This window comes from Urocampus carinirostris, chromosome 5 (genome assembly GCF_059441175.1).
Source record: "Urocampus carinirostris isolate Australia breed hairy pipefish chromosome 5, RoL_Ucar_1.0, whole genome shotgun sequence".
NCBI lineage: Eukaryota > Metazoa > Chordata > Actinopteri > Syngnathiformes > Syngnathidae > Urocampus > Urocampus carinirostris.
The window spans coordinates 45,873,622-45,898,958 of NC_142353.1; the positions used below are offsets into that span (position 1 = coordinate 45,873,622).

At 47.8% G+C, this 25,337-nt stretch overlaps 1 protein-coding gene across 1 annotated transcript; it reads left to right on the plus strand.

Annotated features, from left to right (window-relative positions):
- Nucleotides 1-709: 709 nt before the first annotated feature.
- On the plus strand, nt 710-23,943 carry LOC148366518 (disintegrin and metalloproteinase domain-containing protein 9-like). The gene is made up of 24 exons (XM_088336975.1): nt 710-1,149; nt 5,094-5,194; nt 5,269-5,327; nt 5,428-5,506; nt 6,707-6,786; nt 7,195-7,375; nt 9,279-9,344; nt 9,413-9,484; nt 11,358-11,527; nt 12,083-12,164; nt 14,106-14,239; nt 14,304-14,475; nt 15,489-15,581; nt 16,448-16,552; nt 16,618-16,708; nt 17,835-17,937; nt 18,010-18,193; nt 18,335-18,415; nt 19,308-19,413; nt 19,472-19,619; nt 19,680-19,803; nt 21,885-21,914; nt 21,989-22,047; nt 22,609-23,943. The coding sequence occupies exons 1-24, from the start codon at nt 1,074-1,076 to the stop codon at nt 22,679-22,681; spliced, it is 2,469 nt and encodes an 822-aa protein (XP_088193101.1). The 5' UTR covers nt 710-1,073; the 3' UTR covers nt 22,682-23,943.
- The last annotated feature ends 1,394 nt before the right edge of the window (nt 23,944-25,337 follow it).

Below are 25,337 nucleotides of genomic sequence, written 5' to 3' on the forward strand. Positions count from 1 at the left end.
TTTCTAGCGCATGGACTATTTACCCTAGGTTTCTTTCCCCTGCTTAATGACATTTTCAGTTCGGGATCCTCAGAAGTGTTATATGTTGGATTCCAGGAGAGTCAAACTCATTTGAGCTGGGGCCCCACATACTAGGAACAAATTCTTCACGGGGGTCAACAGTCGAATAAAGAGAAGGAAAGCAATAGAAAAGAAGGGAGATATAAAAATTGAGAGCACGATGGTGAAAGAAAAGTAAAGAAACTGATGGATAAAGAAAGGGTGAGAGATAAAACGAATGAGAGAAGAGTGGGGGGTGAAACAAAGAAATGGAAAGGGGTTGAGAAATAAAAAAAAAAACGAAGAGGGGACTGAGAGAAAAATGCAGCTTGCTTTGTGAGGGCGCCTCTTTGGCGACATCAAGTGGTCCTATTAAACACTGCAGCTTAATTTTTCGTGTGCTTATTTTGACAACGTCGCCCTTTTTGGTTGACTGCTTGTTGGACAACTGATTTTGGGGGCTTTATTTCATTTCAAAGTCTTGCTTTTAGCCAAACGTGACAATATCACTTAACTGTGTGTGCTGATTGGATGAGAAACCTTGAAAGTGAAAAAATGATCGATTTAGACTCTTATTAACGTTCTTTTCTTCGTTTTTGTAATCGAAATGATTCCTTAAGTCGAGACAGGAATGTGCTTCTTAATTTGAAGGCGCGGCATGCATTTCCGGTATGAGAGGCCGGTGACGTCATTTCGGGACCTGCCTAGTCGTAGTTAAGCTGACCGGGCGAGCGAACCTTCGCCCGGGGCCGAGTCGAGGCGACGTGACCCGCTCTCGCTCCAGGAACCGGAGCGGAACCCCGCAAGGAGGTCCGGTCTGGGCCAGGACGCAAACTTGGGCTTTTTTTTCGGAAAACCCAACCGTCGGAGCGAGTCTTTGCGGGGTAAAACGTTCGCTTCGGATTCGAACAGACGACTTAAGAGCAGCAGGACCAAACCACCGCCGCCTCCGACTCGAATGGCCCCGCCGAAGGGAGGAGGAGGAGGCGACTGACAGGTCTTTTGGACTCGCAAGAAGAAGGAGGAGGAGGGCGATGGCGCCGAGGGTCAAGCTGCTAGAAATCTGCTCTTTTCTGCTTCTGATGGCGGCCGGAAGTGGACACGGCGAAGGTGAGGACTGGACGGAAGTGGACCGCTGCTAGTGACGCTGTCTTTTTTTTTTTTTATAAAGATGACTTTTAAAACGCATCAAGTTTAGAGTCAAGTCCAATTCAAATGTTGAAAATTATCTTAAAAATATATGTCAAATCAAATGTATTTGTTGAGCACTTTTCAGGAAAAAAAGCGGCCTCTCAAAGTGCTGTGTGCTGCATAAAAGCATTCTGCGTATCCCAAGCAGGGTTGGGTAGGGATGCTTTAACTTGATTACTTTCGGATTGATTTTCATTTTGTTTCTGTCGCATTTGATGTTCGTTTTGCCGGAGATCAAAGCCGGGAGAGAAAGCTTACCACGTTTTGTGTGTCATCATTGGATTCCTATTTAGTTTCTTTTGTCTTATATTAGCATATTTGGTATTGGAGTCATCCAAAAGTAATCGAAAGTAATCAAGTTAAAGTAACCCTACCCAACCCTGGTCCCAAGACATTAAAATCCCCGCTCCACTCCGAAACACATCGTACACAGACACGCGCATTGGTTAACATACAATAAAAATAAATAGGAATAAAAATAAAATAGGATTATGGCAAGGCAAAGACTAACCGTGTGAGGAAAGGGACCTATACTACACACTGATAGGGATGGCAGCCAAACAGAATTTTCAGCCATTGAACAACACCCTATCGGTGTGGTAGCCCCAAACGAAGAAATACTGAAATATGAAATTGGAAATGGCAACAACTGTGGAACAAAATATAGAAAAAGTAAAGTATGATACTGCAAAAGATTGGAAGTTAAACCGATCAAAACTGAATAAAAATGAACCATTAAAAGCCATATTAAAAATGTGGGTCTTGAGCCTGATGTCCTCTGATGAGGACCAAAGTGGCCGAATGCTGCTTCACCATTGGTGGGTTTTGGTAAGCCGACACGCTGCTGAGTTTTGTCATAGCTGCAGACTAGCAATGCTCTTTTTGCAGAGACTGTGAGAGCAGGGCATTACAATCATCTCAACCAGAAGATATAGAAGCATGCATCAACCCCTCAGTGTTTGCCTGAGAGTAAAATGGGTGAAAACTGGCTAAATTCTTCAGGTGGAATAAAATTGAGCTCGGAGTCTAAGATAAAGCCCAGGTTTTAAATATAATCTAAAGGTCTAAAATCCTTTGTAATGGTTTCTCTCTCCGACTTTCAGGACTCATGAGTAAAACTTCTCTTTTGTCCTGGTTGAGCTGGAGGAAGTTCTCCGCCCTCCATGACTTGAGATCTGAAATGCATTTCTAAAGGGGATCAATAGGACTTGTGTCATCAGGGGACACGGTAATGTAGAGCTGGGTGAAGGTGGACTCCGTGTCTCCTGATGACGTCCCCAAAGGGGAGGAATTTAAAGATGAAAAGGTAGTGGGCGTAAAGTTGAACCTTGGGGAACCCCACATGTCACTTCATGGGTTCTGGAGGAACATGCATCCATACCTACAAAGAAATGTCAGTCCGTGAGATGGGAACAAAACCAGTTTAAAACAGTACCAGAGATGCCCTCCAGGTTTTTAAATCCGTTTAATAAAATGTGTTAATCTACTGTGTGAAAGGCAGCACTGAGATCCAGTAGCACCAGAACTGTGTGTTTATTAAAATCCATATTAATACTGATATCGTTTACGTTTTTAAAAGGGCAGTCACTGTACTGTGGTTGCTCCTAAAACCGGACGGAAATTTCTTCAAAATGCTGTTTTCTTCTAAAAAAGAATGCCGCTGAAAAAACCCCAACTTGGCTTAAAAACAGTCGGTCGGACACTGGACAGTAATTATTCCAAATACTCTAGTCTAAATGACTCTTCTTCAGATGGGGCCTCACTACCGCCGTTTTAAAGGCGGCAGGGAAAACGCCGGTCTGGAGAGAGTCGTGGACGACATTTCAAATCTGTTCCTCGAAGAATCCATAAAATGTCCCTCAAAGATACGGGAATTGGATCTCAAAGGCGGGTTGTTGCATCAACCAAGGCAAAACATTCCAGTGTTTTCCCCGGGTCAAATCCATTGTCCAGCTATATGTTTATATTTATAGAGTATGTTACCAAAGTGAGTACACCCTTCAAATGTCTGCAGAGATTTCATAACATTTAATTGAAAAACAATGAAGGTGCATGTCTTAGACGCAATGAAAAGTAGTCTGTGTAAACCATGATAGCAGTGAAAATGTATTTTCCCCACAGAAAACTTAAACTATTGCCATTAGTAATTAAACCCCTGGTAACAAAAGTGACTGCACCCTTAAGTAAAAGTTCCTGGAGTGTACGGTCTGAGTACTTGCAGACTGCCCCCGACCTCTTCAATCTCTGCACCCATGTTGACAGCACTCTTGCCCCTATCTTTCTTAGATAGCAGTCGGATGTGACGCTTTGCATCCTGATTTTTTTTTAAACGCTGGAGAATGTTGGCCACTGTACTGCAGTTCAACGTCGGGGTGTTGCCAATCATCTTGGCTTCATTGGCTACGCCGCGAGCGGCAGCCTTTCCAGCAGCTCCGTGTTATTTAGCTCTTTTTGTGAATTCTTGTTTTAAGTGTCTGATTCTATCTTCATCCCGTTTGACAACGACACTTTGAATGACTTTCTATCCTATGGTTATGGCTTTTAATGCACAAAAATGCATTTATTCGAGAAATCAAATCCTTGCCCTGAAGAATTCTGGTGCCAGCGTGATGAGGGGGCCTTATCGTGGTGTTAGAGCCGGAGCTAGCTATCGGCGTTATAAGCCTTCGGTACCGTCCGTAATCATGGAAAATGTGAACTCTCTACCAAATAAGACCGGCGAACGTGCTGTGCTGGTGAAAAACATCAAAGCGTACAGGGAGTGCACTTTGCTGTGTTTTACGGAAACGTGGCTCACGTCTAGCATCCCGGACGCTAACGTGGAGCTACCCGGCTTCAGCGCTGTTAGAGATAAGAAAGCCTGCGGGAAGCGGAGAGGAGGCGGACTCGCTATCTACGCAAACACGAGGCGGTGTAACCCTGGGCACAAAGATTTTCATCTGCCGCAGGGACGTGGAACTTTTGGCCTAGCGTGTGACGTCATCCACTCCGCTGTTGCTAAAAACTTAAGTAATATTGCAAAACTAGATCTTCAGTAATGGAACAAAAAATGCTACTTTGGTACTACGAATACTACTACAGAAAAAATACAAAAAGAGTGCTATAGAAATACTATTTAAAAAATGCAGCAATACTTTTGAATACTACAAAAAATGCTGCAAAATATTACTATGGAAATACTACAGTATTACTACAAAGAATACAACTACAGCGATGCTACAAATAATTATTACTCCGTAATACTACAATACAGGAATAGTGCTACGGTAATACTACAAAAATAATACTACGCTTACCAATGACTTTTTCCTAGCTAACACAGCGCTTCTTTGTTAATCAGCTGATACTACAATAATACTACGATACAGAAATACGAGCAAAACGCTGGAGTCTAGGCTCTGAAAATGCCCGTCTAACGGAGATCCCAAGAGCCAAGAAGAAGTCCGACAGTGTTTTCCATTGAGGGCCTTGGTACTGTGGAAGGCTCTTCCCCCTGAGATTGGATCTGCAACCTCAGTGGAAATAATTCAATCTAAGCTTAAAACACACTTCCATTTTATAGCATATGAATAACCTAGATTTTATTTTGACAATATCTGTGTATTATTTGCCTTCATGTAGGTTTTAGATGAGGGGAGGGTGTCATAATGGTCTGTAGTTTGCAATAGTCTTTGATCTGTGCAGCCCTTTGAGACTCCTTGTGATGAAGGGCCAAACAAATACACATGACTTGACTACTGTAATAATACTGCAAAAACACATACGAAAAACTTCAAAGTGCTTCGACAGGAACGCTACGGAAATACTACAAAAAGTTACAAGAGCGATACTAAAAAATCCTCCCTTCGTTTTCTGGGGCGCAGGCTGGGAGCAGACACGGCACCTGTCGTCCTATCAGCTGACGGTCCCTCGACCGATCGGGGGCCGGCCTCGGAGGGGCGTGGACGGCTCGCCGCCCCATCAGGTGCTCGGACTGGGCCTCTCCGCCGTCGCGGGGCGTTTTCATTGGCTAACCCTCCCGAGTGCGTTTGATTTTAGCTCCGGTACGCCCTGGAGGTGTCGGGACGCCGCCACGTCTTGCGTCTGGAGAGAAACGGGTGAGTTGCGGAATAACAGCGGCGGCGAGGCGCCGATAAAAGCGATTCGGAGATTTTGGCGCCGTCGAGCTGACTTCCATCTTTGTTTGTCCGGCGCCAGCGTGCTGCTGCCCGCCGACTTCAAAGTCTTCTCCTACGGCCAGGACGGCCGAGTGATCGCCGATACGCCGGATCTTAAGGTAGCCTACACTTCGCTCTCATGTATTTCTGCATCAGGGTTCGTGCGGGTGCTGGTTCGGAGGTTTTGACACCTCCATTCTTTTATCGCAGTGTCCATCGTGTCAGTCCTCACAATTTTTCAATTCTAAATCGCAAAGTAAGTTTGTGGTTGTCGAAGAAAACGTACGATTCCGTTTTCTTCACGCTGAGGTTTTCCCTTGCCCTCATGTCGCTTTTGAGATCAGGGGACGGCGGCGTCATCGTCTTTAGAGCCCTTCCAGACTCCTTGTGATTCAGGGCCAAACAAACAGGACCTGACACCGACACTGCTCTCTGGTGGCTTCCGTTTGCCATCGCAGTTCTTCTTCCCTTCTTATTGACGGCAGCCGGCCTGAGTTTGTATGACGTTGTCCTATATAGCGTCGTCCAACCGAAAGGACGGGTGCGTGTCTCATCAAGGATTATGTATCAGTTTTGGACATTTATTATTAAAACATGAAAAATGATAATGGGACAGATTTCTTACAATTCAATGTTATTGTCATTTTTACGCAACACCCAATGAGGGTAAGATTGTTTTTTTGACACGTATTGTTCAGATCCACAAATATGTTTGCCATTGAGTCCAAATCAGTACGTCTTGATAAATGCGCACGTGAGATTAAAAATGCTAAATGTAAATGTCAGCTATATTTGTGGTTTGAAAAAGACACCGTGATTACTGATGGGAATCACCTTGGACTCTGATTGGCTCCCTGTCCCTTTTTAAACCCATTCCTATCTGTCTCCTTTTGTCAGTCTGTCTGCCAACCTCAGTTAACACTAGGCAAGCTTTTTCGACCCTGACTCCCACCTGTGTTTGTCTGTGCCCCGGCTTCGACTTGTTTTTGATCTCGACCGGCGACCGACCCGTTTTTCAGTTTCCGACACCGCCTTCGCTCGCCACGGAAGTCCCACTTCCGCGTTCAGAGCGACCTGCTTCCCGCGTTCGGCAATCACCGGATCATGGGCGCAACCCTTTCTCTTCCCTCAATAAAACTTGTGAGAAACGTAACGCAAGTGGGTCCTGTCTCCGTTCTGGTTCTGACACACCGTGGATGTTTTCTTATCGTAGTCCTGGAGAAATGGAAAAATCGTCTGTGAAAGTCCTGAAAAAGTGCTTGAATTTGGCCTTGAAAAGGGTGTACTGACCCTGTTCTCGTTATGTTTTGTTTGTGTAGAATCACTGTCAGTATCAAGGTCACGTGGAGGGCATGGAAGGCTCCTCGGTGGCCCTCAGCGTCTGCGACGGTCTTCTCAGGTATCCCCCTTTCTCGACTGTTTTGAATCACGCAATAGAAATAGCATGTTGACGTCATAAGTAATGGCGACGGTAACCTTTTATATTGAGTATCTTAGACGGGACTCGTACTTCACTAAAATTTGTTCGGAAGTACATCCGGCGTACCTTGGAAAAAAGGTTTGCTGCAAATCCTGGAATACGTGAGGACTCCGTCTTCTGTCTTCATCCAATTGGATATGGAAAAATTCCAAATCAGGCTTAGAACATTGCCGGTTGGCCCGGCACGGCATTGAATCGACATCGTTATCGACATGCGTTTGAACTCGTACGCGCCGTCCGCTAGGGTGCTTCTCGCCCTCCGTCACGGCTCTCGTTCGACCGACAATAGTCGGGAAAAGACGCTCTCTCTCTCTTTTTGGGCGGCAGAGGCGTTCTACACCTGCGGGACGATAGCTACGCCGTGGAGCCCTGGGACCGGGACCCCGAGCGACATCTGCTTTATCGGCTCCGAGACGTCACGTCGCAGCCTCGGGGTTGCGGGACGCCTCATGCCGGACGAGACGAGCCACGAGACGGCCCACGAGACGAAATCCGCTCCCATTTCAGGGTGAGGGCAGTCACGCAACCAACTCGGAATGCCAAAAAGGAAGAGATGGAATTTGAATTCATTTTATTGTCATTGATATCAAAGTTGTGAAACATTGTATGAGATTAGACACGGCGCTCCAACCTAAAATATAGAATATAGAGGCTTTGTAGAGAATCGAGATATCAGTGAATAGGCTCCGAAAATATAATGACAACACAGTGCTTAGGAAGGTTAGTGCGTCCGAGGCACAGTCCTGAGGTCATGAGATCGAACGTTCCTGTGCGGAGTTTGCATGTTCTGCTTGGCGTGTAGGGGTTTCCTCCGGTTTCCTCCCACATTCCAAAAACATGCATGTCAGGTGAATTGGCTGGTCCAAATTGTCCCTAGGTGGGAATGGGCAAATGTTGTCTGTCCCTGTGTGCCCTGCAACTGGCTGGCAACCAGTTTAGGGTGTCCTCTGCCACAAGATGGGATGGGCTCCAGCACCCCCGCGACCCTACTGAGGATAAGCGGTGCAGATCATGGATGGATTTATCTGAAATATATTATTATATATTATTATATAGGGCAGCACAGTTCTGAGGTCATGAGATCGAACCTCCTGTGTGGAGTTTGCATGTTCTCCCTGAGCTTGCGTGAGTTTTCTCGGGTTTCCTCCCACATTCCATAAACAAGCATGTCAGGTTCATTGGCCTAACTGAAATCTCCCTAGGTGGGAATGAGCGAGCAAATTGTCTGTCCCTGTGTGCCCTGGCTAGCAAGCAGTTGAGGGTGTCCCCTGCCCGGAGACAGCTGAGATGGGCTCCAGCACCCCCGCGACCCTACTGAGGATAAGCGGTGCAGATGATGGACGGATGGCGCTTAGTAACGTTTAGTAAGTTAAAATAATGAAAATGCAATGAAAAAGAATAGTGGATTGTAACAATGGTGCAAAGAAGTGCAAGAACATTTAGCGGCAGCAATTTCAAAACCAGTGTTTTGCACATGACTTGAAAAAAGTCATTCGTTATGGTTACTCACTACTTATTTCAAAACGTAACTGAGTTAGTAACTGAATGACTCTATAGTAAAATGAACGAGTTACCAGGGAAAGTCACTATTTTTGTGACTTGAAAAGTGAGTTGTAACGGTCTGTAAGTGCGTGCGCGAATGGGTAAATGCGAAGCACATCGTAAAGCGCTTCGGGAGCTCTCTCGTGACTCAAAAAGCGCTGTAAAAATGCAGTCCCTTAGAGAGATAGATAGTTTATTCATCCCCGTAGGGAAATTCACCCTTCCAGCCGTATCCTTTTGTTGTTTATTAACAGGTTAGCAGGATGGCCTCGGGGTGCTGTGTTGTAGTTTAGCAATAGCGGAGTGGATGACGTCACACGCTAGGCCAAAAGTTCAATGTCCCTGCAGAAGATAGAAATCTTTGTGTCCAGGGTTACACCGCCTACTGTTCACGGAGATAGCGAGTCCGCCTCCTCTCCGCTTCCCGCAGGCTAAAGTGTCTCTGTCTGCCTTAGCAGCGCTGAATCCGGGTAGCTCCACGTTAGGACGGTAGACGTGAGCCACGTTTCCGTAAAACACAGCAAACTGCACTCCCTGTACGCTTTGATGTTTTTCACCAGTACAACCAGATCGTCGGTCTTATTTCGTACCATGATTACGGACGGTACTGAAGACTTATAACGGCGCTAGGCGCTTCGCTAGCTTAGGGTCTGCGTCCACGATAGGGCCCCCTCATCACGCTGGCACGAGAATTCTTCAGGACTAGTTGTCAAACGGGACAAAAAACACGGAAGATAGAAGCAGACACTTCAAACAAGAAATCACAAAAAGGGTGGTATAACAAGGAGCCGCTGGAAAGGCTGCGGCTCGCGCCGGCGCCTATGATGACCTATGATTACCATGGACTATCAGCGCGTTTGACTTTGCAGGCCAAGCGAGAGGTCCTTCCCCGCACGCACTACGTGGAGCTCCTCCTGGTGGTGGACCACGAAAGGGTAAGAAAGGCGTAGGTGGCGTCCGGCCGGCCCCCGACCAATCACGCGCCGCCTTTTTTTTCCCGCAGTACAACGTCATGCGGAGGAACGACAGCGCCGTGCGCCGACAGATGATCGACTTGGCCAACTTGGTGGACGGCGTGAGTACCCACCGAGTCCTCGCCAAATCTAGTTAACTCGGCATGAACTCCGTCCGTATTGTGAGTACCGGGATCTATTGAGGTGGACTCGGGCGGCACCCTATCGAAAAAAACCCTCCGTGTTCCGTGTTTCACACCTTTCCCTTGCTAGTTTTTATGCGAGGACTTCATCGTAGAGATGACGCGGTCACCCACTGAGACTATACGACTATAGAATAGAATAGAATGTACCTTTATTGTCAAAATGGGTTAAACATCGTGACAACGAAATTGGACGCGGCACTCCAGCTTCACATTTTACAGTGAGGATAGAAGAGAACAAAGAAGATGTTTGTATTGTCCTTGTTGCGGGCCTTGTTTTTCTCCGGAAGGGGGTGAGGGACAGACAGAGATGGTCGGATCCAGCGAGGTGGGGGGGGCTGGGAAGCTCTGTACGCATGTTTGATGTTACTGTACACACGGTCCGGTGTTTTTCCCCCCTGGTTGCACAGTCCACGTATTGAATGAATTTGGGAGGTACGGTCCTTAAGCATACCTGATTTCGGCGACGATAAAAGCAAAGGAATAACAAGTGTAGATCTGCAGTTGAATAAATGATCTTTATTGGCGCGATACAAAGGTACAACAAAATGGGAGGGCGTCTTCTTTCAGTGTAAGAAAGAGATTTAGAGAGCGGCCGGCTAGCCACGCGTTAGCGTCCGGTAACCTTGACTTCTGCGTGGTCTCGATTGAAACGCGAGAGTCACGAATGTCTTCCGTTTCACAGGTAACGGATCTGGCGTCGGCGGCGACTTGTAGCTACGTTCGGCAGCGGTGGCTTAAGAATTGTTAGCCTCGCTGTTAGCGTTCCCGACCGACGCCGCCTCGGTCGATTCCCGGACACGATAACGATCCACGCGGCGCCCCCTGGTGATCGGCATCAGAGTCAGATTTCATCGATGAATTCCTTTTTCAACGTAACGAAGTCTATAAAGCTATCGATTAAGACTTGTAAAATGATTTCCGATGCGGTAGTTAGCCTCTCCCATTCGATTGACACCTTTCTTGGCCAATAGCAGGCTTTATTTTCACGGCCCGCGGCCCGCATTAGTTTGACAAAACAGATATTGCCTCCAATAGGTCCGAATATCTTCGATTGGAATGATAATTGACACATTGGTTAGCCAATGAAATTCTCAACATGACTTGATGACATTTTCCCGGGGTGTATTGAAATCTGAGCCGAAAACGCACGTGCGTAAACGGAACCCGGAGTCCATCTTTACGCGTGATCATCACGCGCAAGTGTGTACAATCATTGAATGATTTGAGAAAGACGAGTCAAACATTTACGACTTTTCACAATGTCCGATACACGGGTGCAGAGGTTTCAGAGCTGTAAACCGGTCCTCTCCAAATGACCACTTTTGGAAAACCTTATAAGTTGCTTTTTGAAAAAAAAAAAAACACGCAGTCAAAGCTCGGGAGTTTAAGATCAGTTGCTTATTTAAAGTGTTAACTCGAGAGTTTAATCTCCTGGAAATTTTTAAATCGTAACATTTAAACCTTTTAATTCAAAGTGTGTAAAAACCCGAGAGCTCGAGAAGCTTTAACTCTTTAGATCTCCTTCAACTCTAAACCCACTCTGAATCTTTAACTCTCTACCTTCAAGCTAAGTTAAACTTCCTATTTTCTCGGAAGCGTTAACGGGAGGCATAATCGAGGGGCTTTCAAGCTTTGACTTTTGATGGATCAGGGTGATGGATTTAGCTCCGAGTCCCTGGGGGGGGCAAAGGCCAACCAGGCCCCCCTCCGGGTTCGCTGTCCAGAACGAAGAGCGCGGAGAAAAGAGAGTCTTATTTTGGAAAAACCGACACTTGCTCCGTGCCGTCAGATCTACACGCAGCTGAACGTTCGAGTGGTCCTGGTGGGCCTGGAGATCTGGAACCGACAGAACCAGATCGACACGGACGGCAGCGCCGGCGAGGTTTTGGGACGTTTCACCCAGTGGCGGGAGAAGGAACTGCTCCCTCGTCGCCGACACGACTCGGCTCAACTCGTACTGTGAGCGCCGTCCGATCGCGACCCGAAATGTTGAAAAGATCCCATTGCCGGCTTTTCGGAAGCATGGACTTACACTATATGTGGAGGGATACGACTGTGGCAGGCACTATATACACTGGAGATCAAAATGAGAGAATCATTTTGAAATAATAATACCACCAAAATATTTCTGCTAGTGGAACAAAAGATTTTTGAAATTATTGTGACTTCCTTTTTTGTTTTTGTAAAATATGAAATGTAGATTAGCCAATCAGAATGCAGAACACAATGGAAGTAACAAAACGGTGTCATCATGAGGCGTCATTGTACACCAGGGGTCTCCAAGGTGGCACCCGTTCTGAAAACAGCGCTAGGTCATTGTGATTTTCTAGTCACATGATTTTTTTAGCGCCTGACTGAGTCGATTGAACCCCATCTTCAAATATTGGACCTGGGAATAACATAGTAACAACATAGCGTATAACGTGATCAGTTGTTAAGATGGGAATTCAAATAAATGAATCCCGGTTGATGGATTTCACGGACAAAAATATGCTGCTGCTGATGTTTGTGCAGGACCAAAGTTTTTGGCGTGACGGCGGGCATGGCGTACGTGGGCACCGCCTGTTCACGGAGTCACGGCGGCGGAATCAACGCGGTAGGTCGCTCGCCCTCCACCATTCGGGGACGGCATTTGGGAACGGCGTTGCCGACGGGCCCCCGAGCCGAGTGGCCCCTACTAGCCGTAGTGCCGACCGATTTCTCCCGTCCGGAATGAACGGGCCCCTTCGTAGGCGCATCCTATCAGGGAGATGCTAACGGGCATAGGCTAAAAGGGAGATGCTAACGACTACATCCTAACAAGTAGTGTTGAAGAAAACCAAGGAGAAAATTGGGCAGGAAGGGTCGTCCTTATTCATTGATGGAGACTCCGTAGCAAGTAGATGCTAACAGGTACATGCTAACGACTACATGCTTACGACTATATCCTAACAAGCAGATGCTAACAGGTAGATGCGAAAGAAAAGACGCTAAAGAATAGATGCTAAGGCTACATGCTGACGACTACACGCTAACGACTACATGCTCACGACTACATCCTAACAAGCAGATGCTAACGGGTAGATGCTAAAGAGAAGATGCTAACGGCCACCTGCTAAAGTTACACGTTAACGACTACATGCTCGCGACTACATCCTAACAAGCAGATGCTAACAGGTAGATGCTAAAGAGAAGATGCTAACGAATACATGCTAAAGCTACAAGGTAATGACTACATGCTTACGACTACATCCTAACAAGCAGATGCTAACAGGTAGATTCGAAAGAAAAGATGCTAACAAATACATGCTAAGGTAATATGCTAACGACTGCACGCTAATGACTACATGCTTACAACTACATCCTAACAAGTAGATGCTAAAGAGAGGATGCTAACGAATACATGCTAAAGCTACACGCTAAGGACTACACGTTTACGACTACATCCTAACTAGTAAATGCTAAGAGGTAGATGCTAAAGGGAGGATGCTAACGAATACATGCTTAAGCTACACGCTAAAGAATACATGCTTACGACTACATCCTAACAGGTGGATGCTAAAGAGAATATGCTAACAAATACATGCTAACGACTACATGCTTACGACTACATCCTAACAGGTGGATGCTAAAGAGAAGATGCTAACGAATACATGCTAAAGCTACATGCTAATAACTACATGCTTACGACTATATTCTAACAAGCAGATGCTAACAGGTAGATTCGAAAGAAAAGATGCTAACAAATACATGCTAAGGTAATATGCTAACGGCTGCACGCTAATGACTACATGCTTACAACTACATCCTAACAGGTAGATGCTAAAGAGAGGATGATAACGAATATATGCTAAAGCTACACGCTAAGGACTACATGCTTACGACTACATCCTAACAAGTAGATGCTAAAGAGAGGATGATAACGAATATATGCTAAAGCTACACGCTAAGGACTACATGCTTACGACTACATCCTAACAAGTAGATGCTAAGAGGTAGATGCTAAAGGGAAGATGCTAACGAATACATGCTAAAGCTACACGCTAACGACTACATGCTTACGACTACATCCTAACAAGTAGATGCTAAGAGGTAGATGCTAAAGGGAAGATGCTAACGAATACATGCTAAAGCTACACGCTAACGACTACATGCTTACGACTACATCCTAACAAGTAAATGCTATGAGGTAGATGCTAAAGAGAAGATGCTAGCGAATACATGCGAACGCCACACGCTAACGACTACATGCTTACGACTACATCCTAACAGGTAGATGCTAAAGAGAAGATGCTAACAACTACATGCTTATGACTACATCCGAACTGGTAGATGCTAACAGGTAGATGCTAACAGGTAGATTCTAAAGAGAAGATGCTAATGAATACATGCTAAAGCTACACGCTAACAACTACATGCTTACACCTACATCTTAACAAGTAGACGCTAACGAGCGAATGCTAACGATTCGTGCTAAAGGGCAACATTTACATGCCAACCGTGACGATCGCCTCGGGAATCGTCGAATTTTTTCAAATTGTTTTCCTCCGGCGCGCAGTTTACCGGCAACAACGTTTACGCCTTCTCGTCCATCGTGGCGCACGAACTGGGCCACAACCTGGGCATGAACCACGACGACAGCCGGGCCTGCGCTTGCCCCGCCCCCGCCTGCATCATGAACTCCAGCGCCACGTGAGTCTCGCCGCGGCAGGCGCTCCGGCGCCGGGCGCTGACCTTTTGCGCGCGACGCCGGCAGGGGCTCGCGCAACTTCAGCAGCTGCAGCGCCGACGACCTGGAGAGGATGCTGCTGAGCGGCGGCGGCGCCTGCCTGCTCAACGTGCCCAGGGCCGAGGAGGCCTACAGCGCCCCCTACTGCGGGAACGGACTGCTGGACCTGGGAGAGGAGTGCGACTGCGGCGACGAAAAGGTCTCCGACCCCTCTCGCGTTCTCCGCACCGCGTATTTGGAGTCGCATTTTCCCTAAATACTCGAGGTGCCAGCAAAGCTCTTTAGTTAAAATGTCTCAAAATACTGCAAAGCAGGAGACCACCGGTGCATTTATCTACAGTGCAACCATCGAGCTTCTTTTTGCTACCTATGAGTGCAAAAGGCATCAAGTCCCTTTTCGTTGTTTTTACCGCCAATATTAAAATGGTCTTCCAGCGCCCTCTTGTGGTTCAGTGTTAAAATGTGAAATGATATATCAAAACGTTAGACTTGAATGCCTATGTGGCATTTGCTTGCATTGGATTCAATAACATGATGCAAAGATATACATCCATCCCTCCATTATCTGCACCACTTATCCTCAGTAGGGTCACGGGGGTGCCGGAGCCCATCCCAGCTATCTTCGGGCTTCAGTGGGCAGGGGACACCCTCAACTAGTTGCCACCCAATCGCAGGGCACACAGAGACATATAATTCGCCCGCTCATTCACATCTAGGGAGATTTCGGTTAGGCCAATCCACCTGACATGCATGGAATGTGGGAAGAAACCGTACTGCCTGGAGGAAACCCACGCAAGCACAGGAAGAACATGTAAACTCCACACAGGACGTTCCATCTCATGACATGTCCGGGAAAAATGAAATTGGATTGAGCTTTGGTGTCATGTGTTTCGAGCTGACGCGGCGGAGTGCCGGGTGGATGCAGAGGGAAGTGGAAACGGTGGATTTCAATGAAAACAGATTTTCAAACTTCAACTTTCAAGGGTTGTCTTGTCCTTTGAAGATTGCCCAGCGTGAATGGCCTCCTTTTTTTCATAATAGTCCAGAGGGTTGATCGCTACCGGCCGATATTGAGCTTTCTTTGTCATTTTTAATTTCCATCGTTATGGCGATTTCGCTTCTCCCTTTAGCGTCCCTCGCGCATAGCCAATCCAATAAAATGCTGTATCGTCTGTGCTCCGAGTTTAAAAAGGCTTTCCTTTTTTGGTTCAGGCGTGCGAGAGCGACCCCTGCTGCCAGGCCAAGACGTGTCAACTGAAGCCGGGCGCCCAATGTGCCCACGGGGAATGCTGCTACAAGTGCCGGGTATGCTAACGCTCCAACGTGCCAATCTTACCCGCAAGGTGCCCTTGTCGCGATGGGAAGCGTGGGCCTGTTTAGAGAACTGGCTCATTTGGCTTGGCAAGAAAAAGAGAGAGAGAGAGAGAGAGAGACCGAGAGAGAAAGAGAGAGAGACCGAGAAAACCAAAGTGAAATAGAGAGAGAGAAAGACAGAAAGACAGAGACCGAGAGAGAAAGAGAGAGAGAGAGCAATCCAAAGAGAAGTAAAGAGAAAGACAAAGAACTGCATAGGTAAAGAGAAAGAGAAAGAACTGCATTGAGAAAGAGAGAAAAAGAAAGAGAAAGAGAGAGAGGGAAAGAACTGCATAAAGAAAGAGAGAGAGAGAGAGAAAGAGAAAAAGGGAAAGAACTGCATAAAGAAAGAGAGAGAGAGAAAGAGAAAAAGGGAAATTGCATAAAGAAAGAGAGAAAGAGAGAGAGAAAGAGAAAGAACTGCATAGAGAAAGAGAGAAAAAGAAAGAGAAAGAGAGAGAGGAAAAGAACTGCATAAAGAAAGAGAGAAAAAGAAAGAGAGAGAGAGAGAGAAAAGAAAGAAAGAGAGAGAGACGGAGAGAAAAGAGTTGGAAAGAATGAAGAAAAAGAGTGAATAAGAGAGAGGGCTGGAGAGAAAAAAGAGGGAAAAAAGAAAGAGCTATAGAGAGAGGGAGAGTGAGAGAGATGGTCGAATAAAGGAAAACTGAGAGGGAGAGAGAGAAATAAATGATAAAGAAAAGAAAGAGCCGGACAGAGAGACGAACCGGAACGGAGCCGGCTCCCCGTCGACCGGCCGTTCGCCCGAAAGCCGGGCGGGCCGTTCCGTTCGCGAAGGACTCACGGGCCGTCTCCCTCAGTTCCGGCCGGGCGGCAGCGTTTGCCGGGCCGGCGTCGACGAATGCGACCTGCCGGAATTCTGCGACGGATCTTCCGCCCTTTGCCGGAACGACGTCTTTGTTCAGGTCCCGCCCGAGAAAGCTTTGCCCCCGTCCCGTTCCCCGGCCTAATTCTCCCGTCCCTTCTTCAGAACGGGCAGCCGTGCCGCGACCGGCGGGCTTACTGCTACGACGGGAGATGCCGGAACGCCGCCGACCAATGCAAGAGCATCTTCGGCAAACGTGAGTTTTCCTCCTTTTCCTCTTCTTCCTCCTTCCTTCCCCGTCGCCCCTTTCCTTTCTTCGACCCGTTTTCTCGACGAAATCGAAACGGCTGCTTTCTTTTTCCGACATTCGAGACGGGTCGGGCCGCGTATCGTCGGAAACTCAAAACCTACTCATCGCGGGAACATCGACATCAGCATACCCCAAAACCTTCAAGTCGATATAACTCACCAAAAAGTCTTGCCGTATTCCACTCGTGACACGCAAACACGGTCTGCTTATCCAACAGTGTCAAATACGGACCCCGAAACACACCATCGTGCCGACACCTAAGACAAAAAAATACGCCTAAAAGCATTTTTGCATCATTTGACAATCCTTGTTGTCATCAATTTGTTTCGCTTTCTTACTCTTTTTTAAGTCATGTTTGTTTGTTTGGCCCTTAATCACAAAGCGTCTCAAAGAGCTGCACAGATCAAAGACAGAACAGACTCGTCAGACCATTCCCAATATGGCCGTTGGCCTCCGATCTTTCCATTGACACCACTCTCAGCCAATTGCAAGCTTTTTTCACAGTCCTTAGCCTGTGACAACCTACGAGGCCTCATCTCATTAGCTACACCGCTTATCCTCAGTAGGGTCGCAAGGGTGCTGGAACCCATCCCAGCAATCATCCGGCAGTGGGCAGGGGACACCCTGAAGTGGTTGCCAGCCAATCGCAGGGCACACGGGGACAGACGACTCGCTCGCTCATTCATACCTAGGGATGATTTTTGTTAGGCCAATCAACCTGACTTGCACGTTTTTGGAATGTGGGGGGAAACCGGAGTGCCCGGAGGAAACCCACGCAAGCACGGGGAGAACATACAAACTCCGCACAGGAAGTCTGGAGCTGGATTTGAACCAACGCAGGGGGTTCCCAAGACATGAACTCTGCCGCACATGCGCTAACCACTGCGCCGCCGTGCTGCCCCCTACGAGGGCCTGTATTGGAAAAAAACGACACGACCTATGTCGGTATTACCAACGTCATTTTATGCACTTTGATGCCTAAAAACCTACATAAATTCAACCCAGGATTCATTATCACGTCATTATCTAACGTATGCTAACGTGCGCTAACGTATGCTAACCCGCTCCTCAGAGGCGGAGATGGCGCCGGAGATCTGCTTCAAAGAGGTGAACAGCAAAGGCGATCGCTTCGGCAATTGCGGCTTTCGAAACGGACACAAAAAGTGCGAGAGCAGGTGAGCGCCACGCCGCCCTCCCGCCACCGGAGGGCGCCCCGCTTGATGACCGCCGCCCCCCCCTGCCTACAGGAACGCTTTGTGCGGCAAGCTGCAATGCGCCAACGTGGCCGACATCAAGCCCTTCGGGGTGCAGCCCGCGCTTCTCAGCACCACCATCGGGGGCGCCGTCTGCACCGGCGTGGACTTCAATTTGGGCTCCGACGTCCCCGACCCCGCCATGGTTGACCCGGGCACCAAATGCGGGCGGGACAAGGTAGGACCGCCCTCTCCTGCCCTCGACCGCCCTCTCCCGCCCACTACCGCCCTCGACCGCCCTCGACCGCCCTCTCCCGCCCTCTCCTGCCCTCTCCCGCCCTCCGCTCACCTGACGCCTCTGACTCCACCCCCTTTCCAGGTGTGCGTGGATTTCGAGTGCCAGAGCGTAAAAGTCCTGGACTTTGACTGCGACACCGAGAATAAGTGCCACGCTCGGGGGGTGAGTCGCACGGAATTTCGCGTCCTTTCGTAGACCAGGGGTCTCAACGATGCGGGCCGTGTTCCGGTTCAGGCCCTTCAATGGTTTGAATCGGGCCCGCGAGAATAAATTACAACTTGCAATCCGAAATATGCCCACTGGATGCCGCCAAAGCCACACCACCGATCACAAGGCAACTGGGGCTGTATTTCTTTCTCATTCTCTTTCTATCTCCTTCTCTCCCTTTCTCTTTCTTTACCCTCCTCTCTCTCTCTCCATTTCTTCTCTCATAGTCTTTCTTACTCTGTCTCTGTTTCTTCTCTGTGTTTTCTCTCTCTTTATCTTTTTCTCTTTCTTTCTTTTTCTCTCTCTCGCTTGCTTTCTCCCCTCCTGTTTTTCTGGACCTGAAACTTCCACCAGCGAGGATTGTCAGGTCCTCAGAATATTTTCTCGCCTTAAAGCAGCACTCCTCAATTGTTTTCTGTCACGGCCCCCGTCGGAAGAAAAAAACCCCGTCTCGCCCCTCCAGGAGTCTGTCTCCTCATCGAGGTTAATTATTTTTTTCATGAGATCGCTTGAAAATCTACTTTACACTTTGCACTCGATGCTTATACTGGAGTAAACTAAATGCTACCAATAAGCGCCGCTGCTCCCTAGTGTCGTGGAGTGCAGTTGCACTTGATTCTTTGAAAAGTCCAAAAAGAGAACGTCCGCCGAGGTCAAAGAGCATCCCACAATTTTCTGACCTGCGTTCATGATTTTTCATAGGATCGGTCCTGCTTCGGATGCTATTTTTTTATAGAATAGAATCGAATAAGATAGAAGTCCTTTTCGGCATTGATCGTCGATCGTTTACAACGGGATTAGACTGGGCGGAGGGCAACCCATGATTGTTTCATTTTTCCGTGTTTAGGTGTGCAACAACAACAAAAATTGCCACTGCGAGGCCGGCTGGGCGCCGCCATTTTGCGAGTTGCCGGGTTACGGCGGTAGCGTGGACAGCGGGCCCGCTTGGGACGGTGAGTCGCCCGGTCGGTGACGAAAACTTTCGCTAACGGTTTTTGTTTTTCCCTCCAGAGAACGACCATTCTCTGAGAGACGGCCTGCTGGTCTTTTTTCTGTTGGTGCTCCCTTTGGCCGGACTGGCCGCTTTCGCCTTCCTGCGCCGGAAGCAGCTGCTGCGGCGCCTGGGCATGGCGCCCCGTGCCGCTTCTCAGGCATACAGGTAGGCGGACGACGGGTGAGATCGGAGCAGACGCTGAAGCGCCGTACTCTTCCCCGCCAGGCCCGACGGCGCGGCGGAGAACCACGAGGTCGGAGGGTCGCGGCCTCCGACGGGACGACCGCCGCCTCCCGGGTTACGGCCGCCTCCCGTTGCCCGTGGCAACGACACCGTCTTCAAAGATGCGGTAAGACTCCGCTAAAGATGTTAGCCTCCTGTTAGCGCTAATTGCTGTAAAACCATGCGCTTGAACTCCTATTTCCTTGGTTTGGAATCTAATTGGGTGTATTCTCATCGTATTCTAAAGGAAGCGATCCAACTCCGACCTTATTTTGGTGGAGGAGTGTGTGTGATTCTTGGAGCTATGTTGTCAGGGGCTTCAAGCCCTCGGTACAATCCCCCACGACAAACAGGTCCAGAAGACAAAGAGCAGCTCTCAGACACCTTCAAAGAAAAATAACTTTGCAACACAATTTTCCCGGCTTTGACACAGGTTACTGGGGCCTCTCTCTGGGGCCAGGCCCGGAGGTAGGATCTGCTGCCGTGCAGCTGATGGCCGGCCCTTTGCGCAGGGTGTCAGGCCGGGCACAGCTCGAAGGGACAATGTGGGTCCCTCTTCCCTTGTGGTCACCACCTGTGGAAGGGGCCAAATGGATCGGGGTCCTTGGCGCACCGATCCGTGGCTACACAAACTAGCTTTAGGGACATGGAAGGTCACCTCTCTGGCGGGGAGGGAGCCTGAGCTGGTGTGTGAGGGAGGGTGAGAAGTTTTCACTTGATATAGTCAGACTCACCTCCACACACAGCTTAGACTCTGTACACCTGGAGTTGCCTGTGATGAGTTGCTCCACCGGCTCGACGCCTGGACGTTGGGGTTACCCAGTAGACCAGAGGGTAGCCTTCTCCGCCTTCGGGTGGAGGAACGACCCCCCTGATCTAAACCCGAGAGGTGTTTGATATTGGACTTCTGTGCTCAACACGGCTTGTCCATAACGAACACCATGTTCCAACATAAGGGTGTCCATACGTGCACCTGGCACGAGACACCCTAGGCCGCATTTTGGACCGGTGGCCCCAGGTTTTAAACAATCGGGTGAGGAGAGGGGCGGCGCTGTCAACCGATCACCACCTGGTAGTCAGTTGGCCGCAACGGTGGGGGAAGATGTCGGTCGGACTCAGCAGACCTAAGCGTGTTTTGAGGGTCTGTTTTGGGAACGTCTAGCAGAATCTCCTATCAGAAAACGTTTTAATTCACACCTCGAGCAAAACTTCACCCATGTCCTGTGAGAGGCGGGGTACATTAAGTCCGAGGGGACCACGCTTTGTGCCCACATTGTCGAAGCGGCCTATCGGAGCTGAGGTCGTTAGGTAGTCAGGGCCTACCGTGGAGGCAAACCCGTTGGTTGGTGGTCGGCATTAAGGGATGTACTAAAGCTGAAGGAGTCTTTTCGGGCCCTCCTGACCTGTGGGATTCTGGAAGCAGCTGGCAAGTATCGGCACACGATTAGAGATGGCATCGTAATTATTTGGAGATACACGGGATTCTATAAAACCGGCATCATTTACGGAATTTACCTTGACGAGGCTTGTTAAGTCTAACGTCTACCCAAAAAACAGACGGCATGTTGTTTATTTCGTCTACGAGTTACCTCGAATGCGGCCGAGCTGATGGATGACGTCTCAGCCAGCGGCAGGAAACATTTTGGGTCCTACGGGCAATCTTATGATCTCCCCCTGTTGGACCACGATCGCAGGGGTGAGAATCTAAGGCATCCCCTGTCCGGCAGCAAGAGAGAACTGAGGGGTGGGTGCATCCACCTTTTATAGCCAATGTGACTTGACTCCACCCAAGTGGGTAGAGAGGGAGGGGAGAGCCGGATCTTCCCCCATGTGCCCCTCCTTTGCAGGCCCGTTGGTCATTGCACGCACAAATTTGATGTGATTGACAGAAAAAACACAATTTGGTTGCCAGTAGTCAGTTTTTTACCAAGCATTTTATGTTCAGAAATCAGTGTCGTAAAATGAGAACTCAGCCGTCAGAATTTGTATTACTATAGAACATTTACTCGTCTCTGGTGATCCAATCGTCGATAGGACAAGGGGTTGCCTCCTGGGGGTAGGGTCAGCCTCTCGGGTCTGCAGATGTGATGCTGCGGGGGAAGTTTCTGTAGCAGGAACGAAAGCCCTGGGGTTCTGTAGCCAGTCAGAGATGATCTCTCCGCGACCAATAAAAGCAATTTTTCTTTTGTTCTTGTCGTTTGCATCCAGCATCAGGATCGACTGCTTCCGCCGTGCCAGGTAAAACCGAAAGCTCACCGCTCGCTTGTACGTCGGATAGCTTGGGTGACCCTTTGAACCGTGTTTGTCCGCAGGCGCCGCAGACGAGCCGGAGTCCTACCTCGTACGCCGTCAAGCCGCCACCGCCGCCTCTGTAAGCGAGCACGACTGCCGCAAAGCAGTTAGCGTTTCGGGAAGTTTAAAGCTCTTTGAAACCCTATTCTCAATTGAAGACCTTAATGTTTATTCTGTGCAAGTAGCAACTGTTAGTGTGACGATTCGCTGAGTACTTATGCTGGCTTTGTCAAGTGTTTGCCTCAAGTGACTCTCAGCACCTCAGCTAGCCCCTAATTCACTGGCAGTCATTTAGCATTTTTGTTGAGAGAGTCAGAAAGTGAGTCGTTTGTTTTTGAACAGCTAGCATAGCCTCTGTACTTTCCAGTGTTAGCAAAACTTGACAACTCGCCTCTCTATGGTTATCCGTGTCAGCTAGTGAGGCAAGCCTTTGTTTTTGAGCTATTGGCATAGCCGCTAGCCTCAAACCTTTTCTTTATACTATTATAAGCAAACGCGTCACGACTAGCGTGTTTTTGTGTGTTAGCTGGTGAGGCATGCCTTTGTTCTGAGCAGATAGCATATTTGCTAGCCTCTGTGCTTTTTTCGAGCGTTAGCCAACATGTCACAACTCGCCTTTGATTTGTTTTTGTCATATCAGTAAACCCAAGCCGCCGGTCGCGGCGGCTCAGCCCCTGATGCCTCAAAGAGCCGCCCCCCCGCCGCCCGTCTAAGCGCCTCAGGAAGCGGATCCGGACGAGATAGAACTTGCCTGTCCAATCGGATGCCGGGACCGTGGGTGTCGGCAGCGCTCCTACGCGGCTAGGTCGGCGAGCTAACGAGCGCCGGTTAGCGGTTTAGCTCGACAGGAAAGCCAACCACTACGGCACCAATTTGCCACGGCACCTTTGATTCGTCTTCTGTTCCGGTCCAAAATAATATCCTTTTGTCTCTGTAGTATCGAGAAGGAAGCAATTCTCGCGACCTTCAATTTGATTAATTTTGTAGCTGATCGATATTGATAATGATTGAGCGATCCGAAAGAAAAAAACAAACAACGCGTGGTGGTTTTATTCTAGACAAACCACCATTATTGACACGGCAAATAAAAAAACAAAGGACATTGTTGACACGAGAACATCACCAGCTTTTAGTTAAGAAAAGAAGGAACTGGTGAGAAAAGAGGGGGAGAGAAATTCTGTCGTGGTTGAAAGTTTGGATCAATAAACTCGATTTTTGGAAAATCAACTGATTTGAAGCATCTGGCATGTCAGAATGATACCGATACCCCAAAACACCAAAACAGTCTGTTGTGGGACGTTTTCTCGGTGTTACCTTCTTGTCAAACATAGCATCACTTGAGGGAAGGGTCAACGCACGCCGCCCTGAAGAAAACCAAGATTTCAAGCTTTCAGCTGACGGAGAGGGAGGGAAGGAAAGACAGAGCGTGTGAAATAGTCGGCTTTCCTGCTCATTTTTCTCTCAAGAAAGGAGCGAGCATAATTGTTGGATAAATGTCGGTGGTGTTTGGTTCATGGAGTCAGATAACTCGTTCCAACAATTTGCTAAACGCTACATTTTGGTATATTAAATTCCAACAATGCGTAACTTTGTCCAAAGCAGATTTAGATGTGGCAAAATCGGGTAAAAAAAAAAAAAAAAATCTCCCAATCTTGTATCGGATTTGCAGGTACCCCGTTGACACCGTTTGACCATTTGAAAGTATGAAATGTCAGAAAAAAACACTAAAAAAATGAACAAAATCTGACGAAGGGCAACGCAGTTGCACGGACGCGCCAGCAGAGCTTGTTTGAGTCTACGGAGTCTGCTATGCGCGCCGTGATTGGTTCATCGTGTTTGTGGGCGGGGCTTAGCCGTAGCTCAAATCCGATGGCCGTCAAAAGAAGAACTTTCGAAACAACCAAGACAGACTTTTCATTTCTTTTTCTTTCTTTTTTGGCTGTCGAACAATAAAAGTCTTTTGTTTGTGACTGCGGTGGAGTGTCTTTATCTTTTGCCAACTATTTTTCATGTCATGAATGCCTTTAATGCCCCAGTGTGTAATGTTGGACCACTAGATGGCGCTGTACTGTCTCATACGAACGAAAACCGGTGGCAAATACAACGGCGTAGCAGCAAGATGCCAGACAAACGTGGCCAGGTTTTCCAGGTAGGGATAGTTTTTATAAAACTTGACATTGGTATGAAGCAGAATGGCGGCGCAGGTGTTCTGAGGTCATGGGTTCAAAACCAGCTACCGACCTTCCTGTGCGGAGTTTGCATGTTCTCCCCGCGCTTGCGTGGGTTTCCTCCAGGCACTCTGGTTTCCTCCCACACTCCAAAATTGGCCGGTCCAAATTGTCCCTAGCCAATTGTCTGTCCCTGTGTGCCCTCTAAATGGCTGGCAACCGGTTCAGGGTGTCCCAAGCCCACTGTCCGAAGATAGCTGGGATGGGCTCCGGCACCCCCGCGACCCTAAAGAGGATAAGCGGTACAGATAATGGACGGACATTGGTATGATAGTTCATGTATGTTTGCCTCATATTCAAATCAATGTTTTTATGTACCACTAGGAGGCACTGCATTTTACAAACTGTCCCTTTCAGCACATTTTCAGTCAATTCATCTTGTTTCCGTTTTTTACGTCTTTTTGTTCTATTTAGGACACTTTTGGGGTAGTATTTTTCTTGTTGTTGTTGTTTTTCTTCTTTTTTCTTTTCTAATTTTCTTTTTCTTGTGTGTGTAATTTCCTTAATATTTTTTGTTCAATTTGGTTATGTTTTTCTTCATAGTGAAATCTTAGTTTTCAATTCAGTTGTCAATTTTTTGTGTTCATCTTTTGGTCTTTCTTGTCGTTTTTTGGGGGGAGGATCATTTTTGTTATATTTTGGACACGCTTTGGGTAGTTGATTTGTTTTTTGGGTCAAATTTTCTTCATTTTTAGCAGCAAGATGCCAGACAAACAGTGACTTAAGGTATGGATTCCGCTATGACACATTTCTCCACCTATGATACCTTTAAAAAAGTAACTTAAAAATCGATTTAAAATCATTAATCGATACAGCCATGTTTGATCAAGGGTGTCAAACATGCGGCCCATGGGCTGGATCAAGCCTGTCGAAGGATTGAATCCATCCAGCGAAACATCTTGTTATCTCCCTCTTTTCTCTCTGTCTCTTGTTTTCAGCTTTCTAGCTTTTTCTTCACTTTTTTCTTTTTTTCCTCCCTCTTTATCGCTCCCTTTATGTTGCTCTTTCCTGGTTTTTCCTTCTTTGTCTTTCTTTCTCTCTCTGTCTTTATTTTGTTCCCCTCTTTCTATCTCCCGTTTCTCCATTTTTCTCTCTTTGTCTCTCCCTTTCTTTTTTCTTTTGTCCTTTCTCTTCCTTTCTG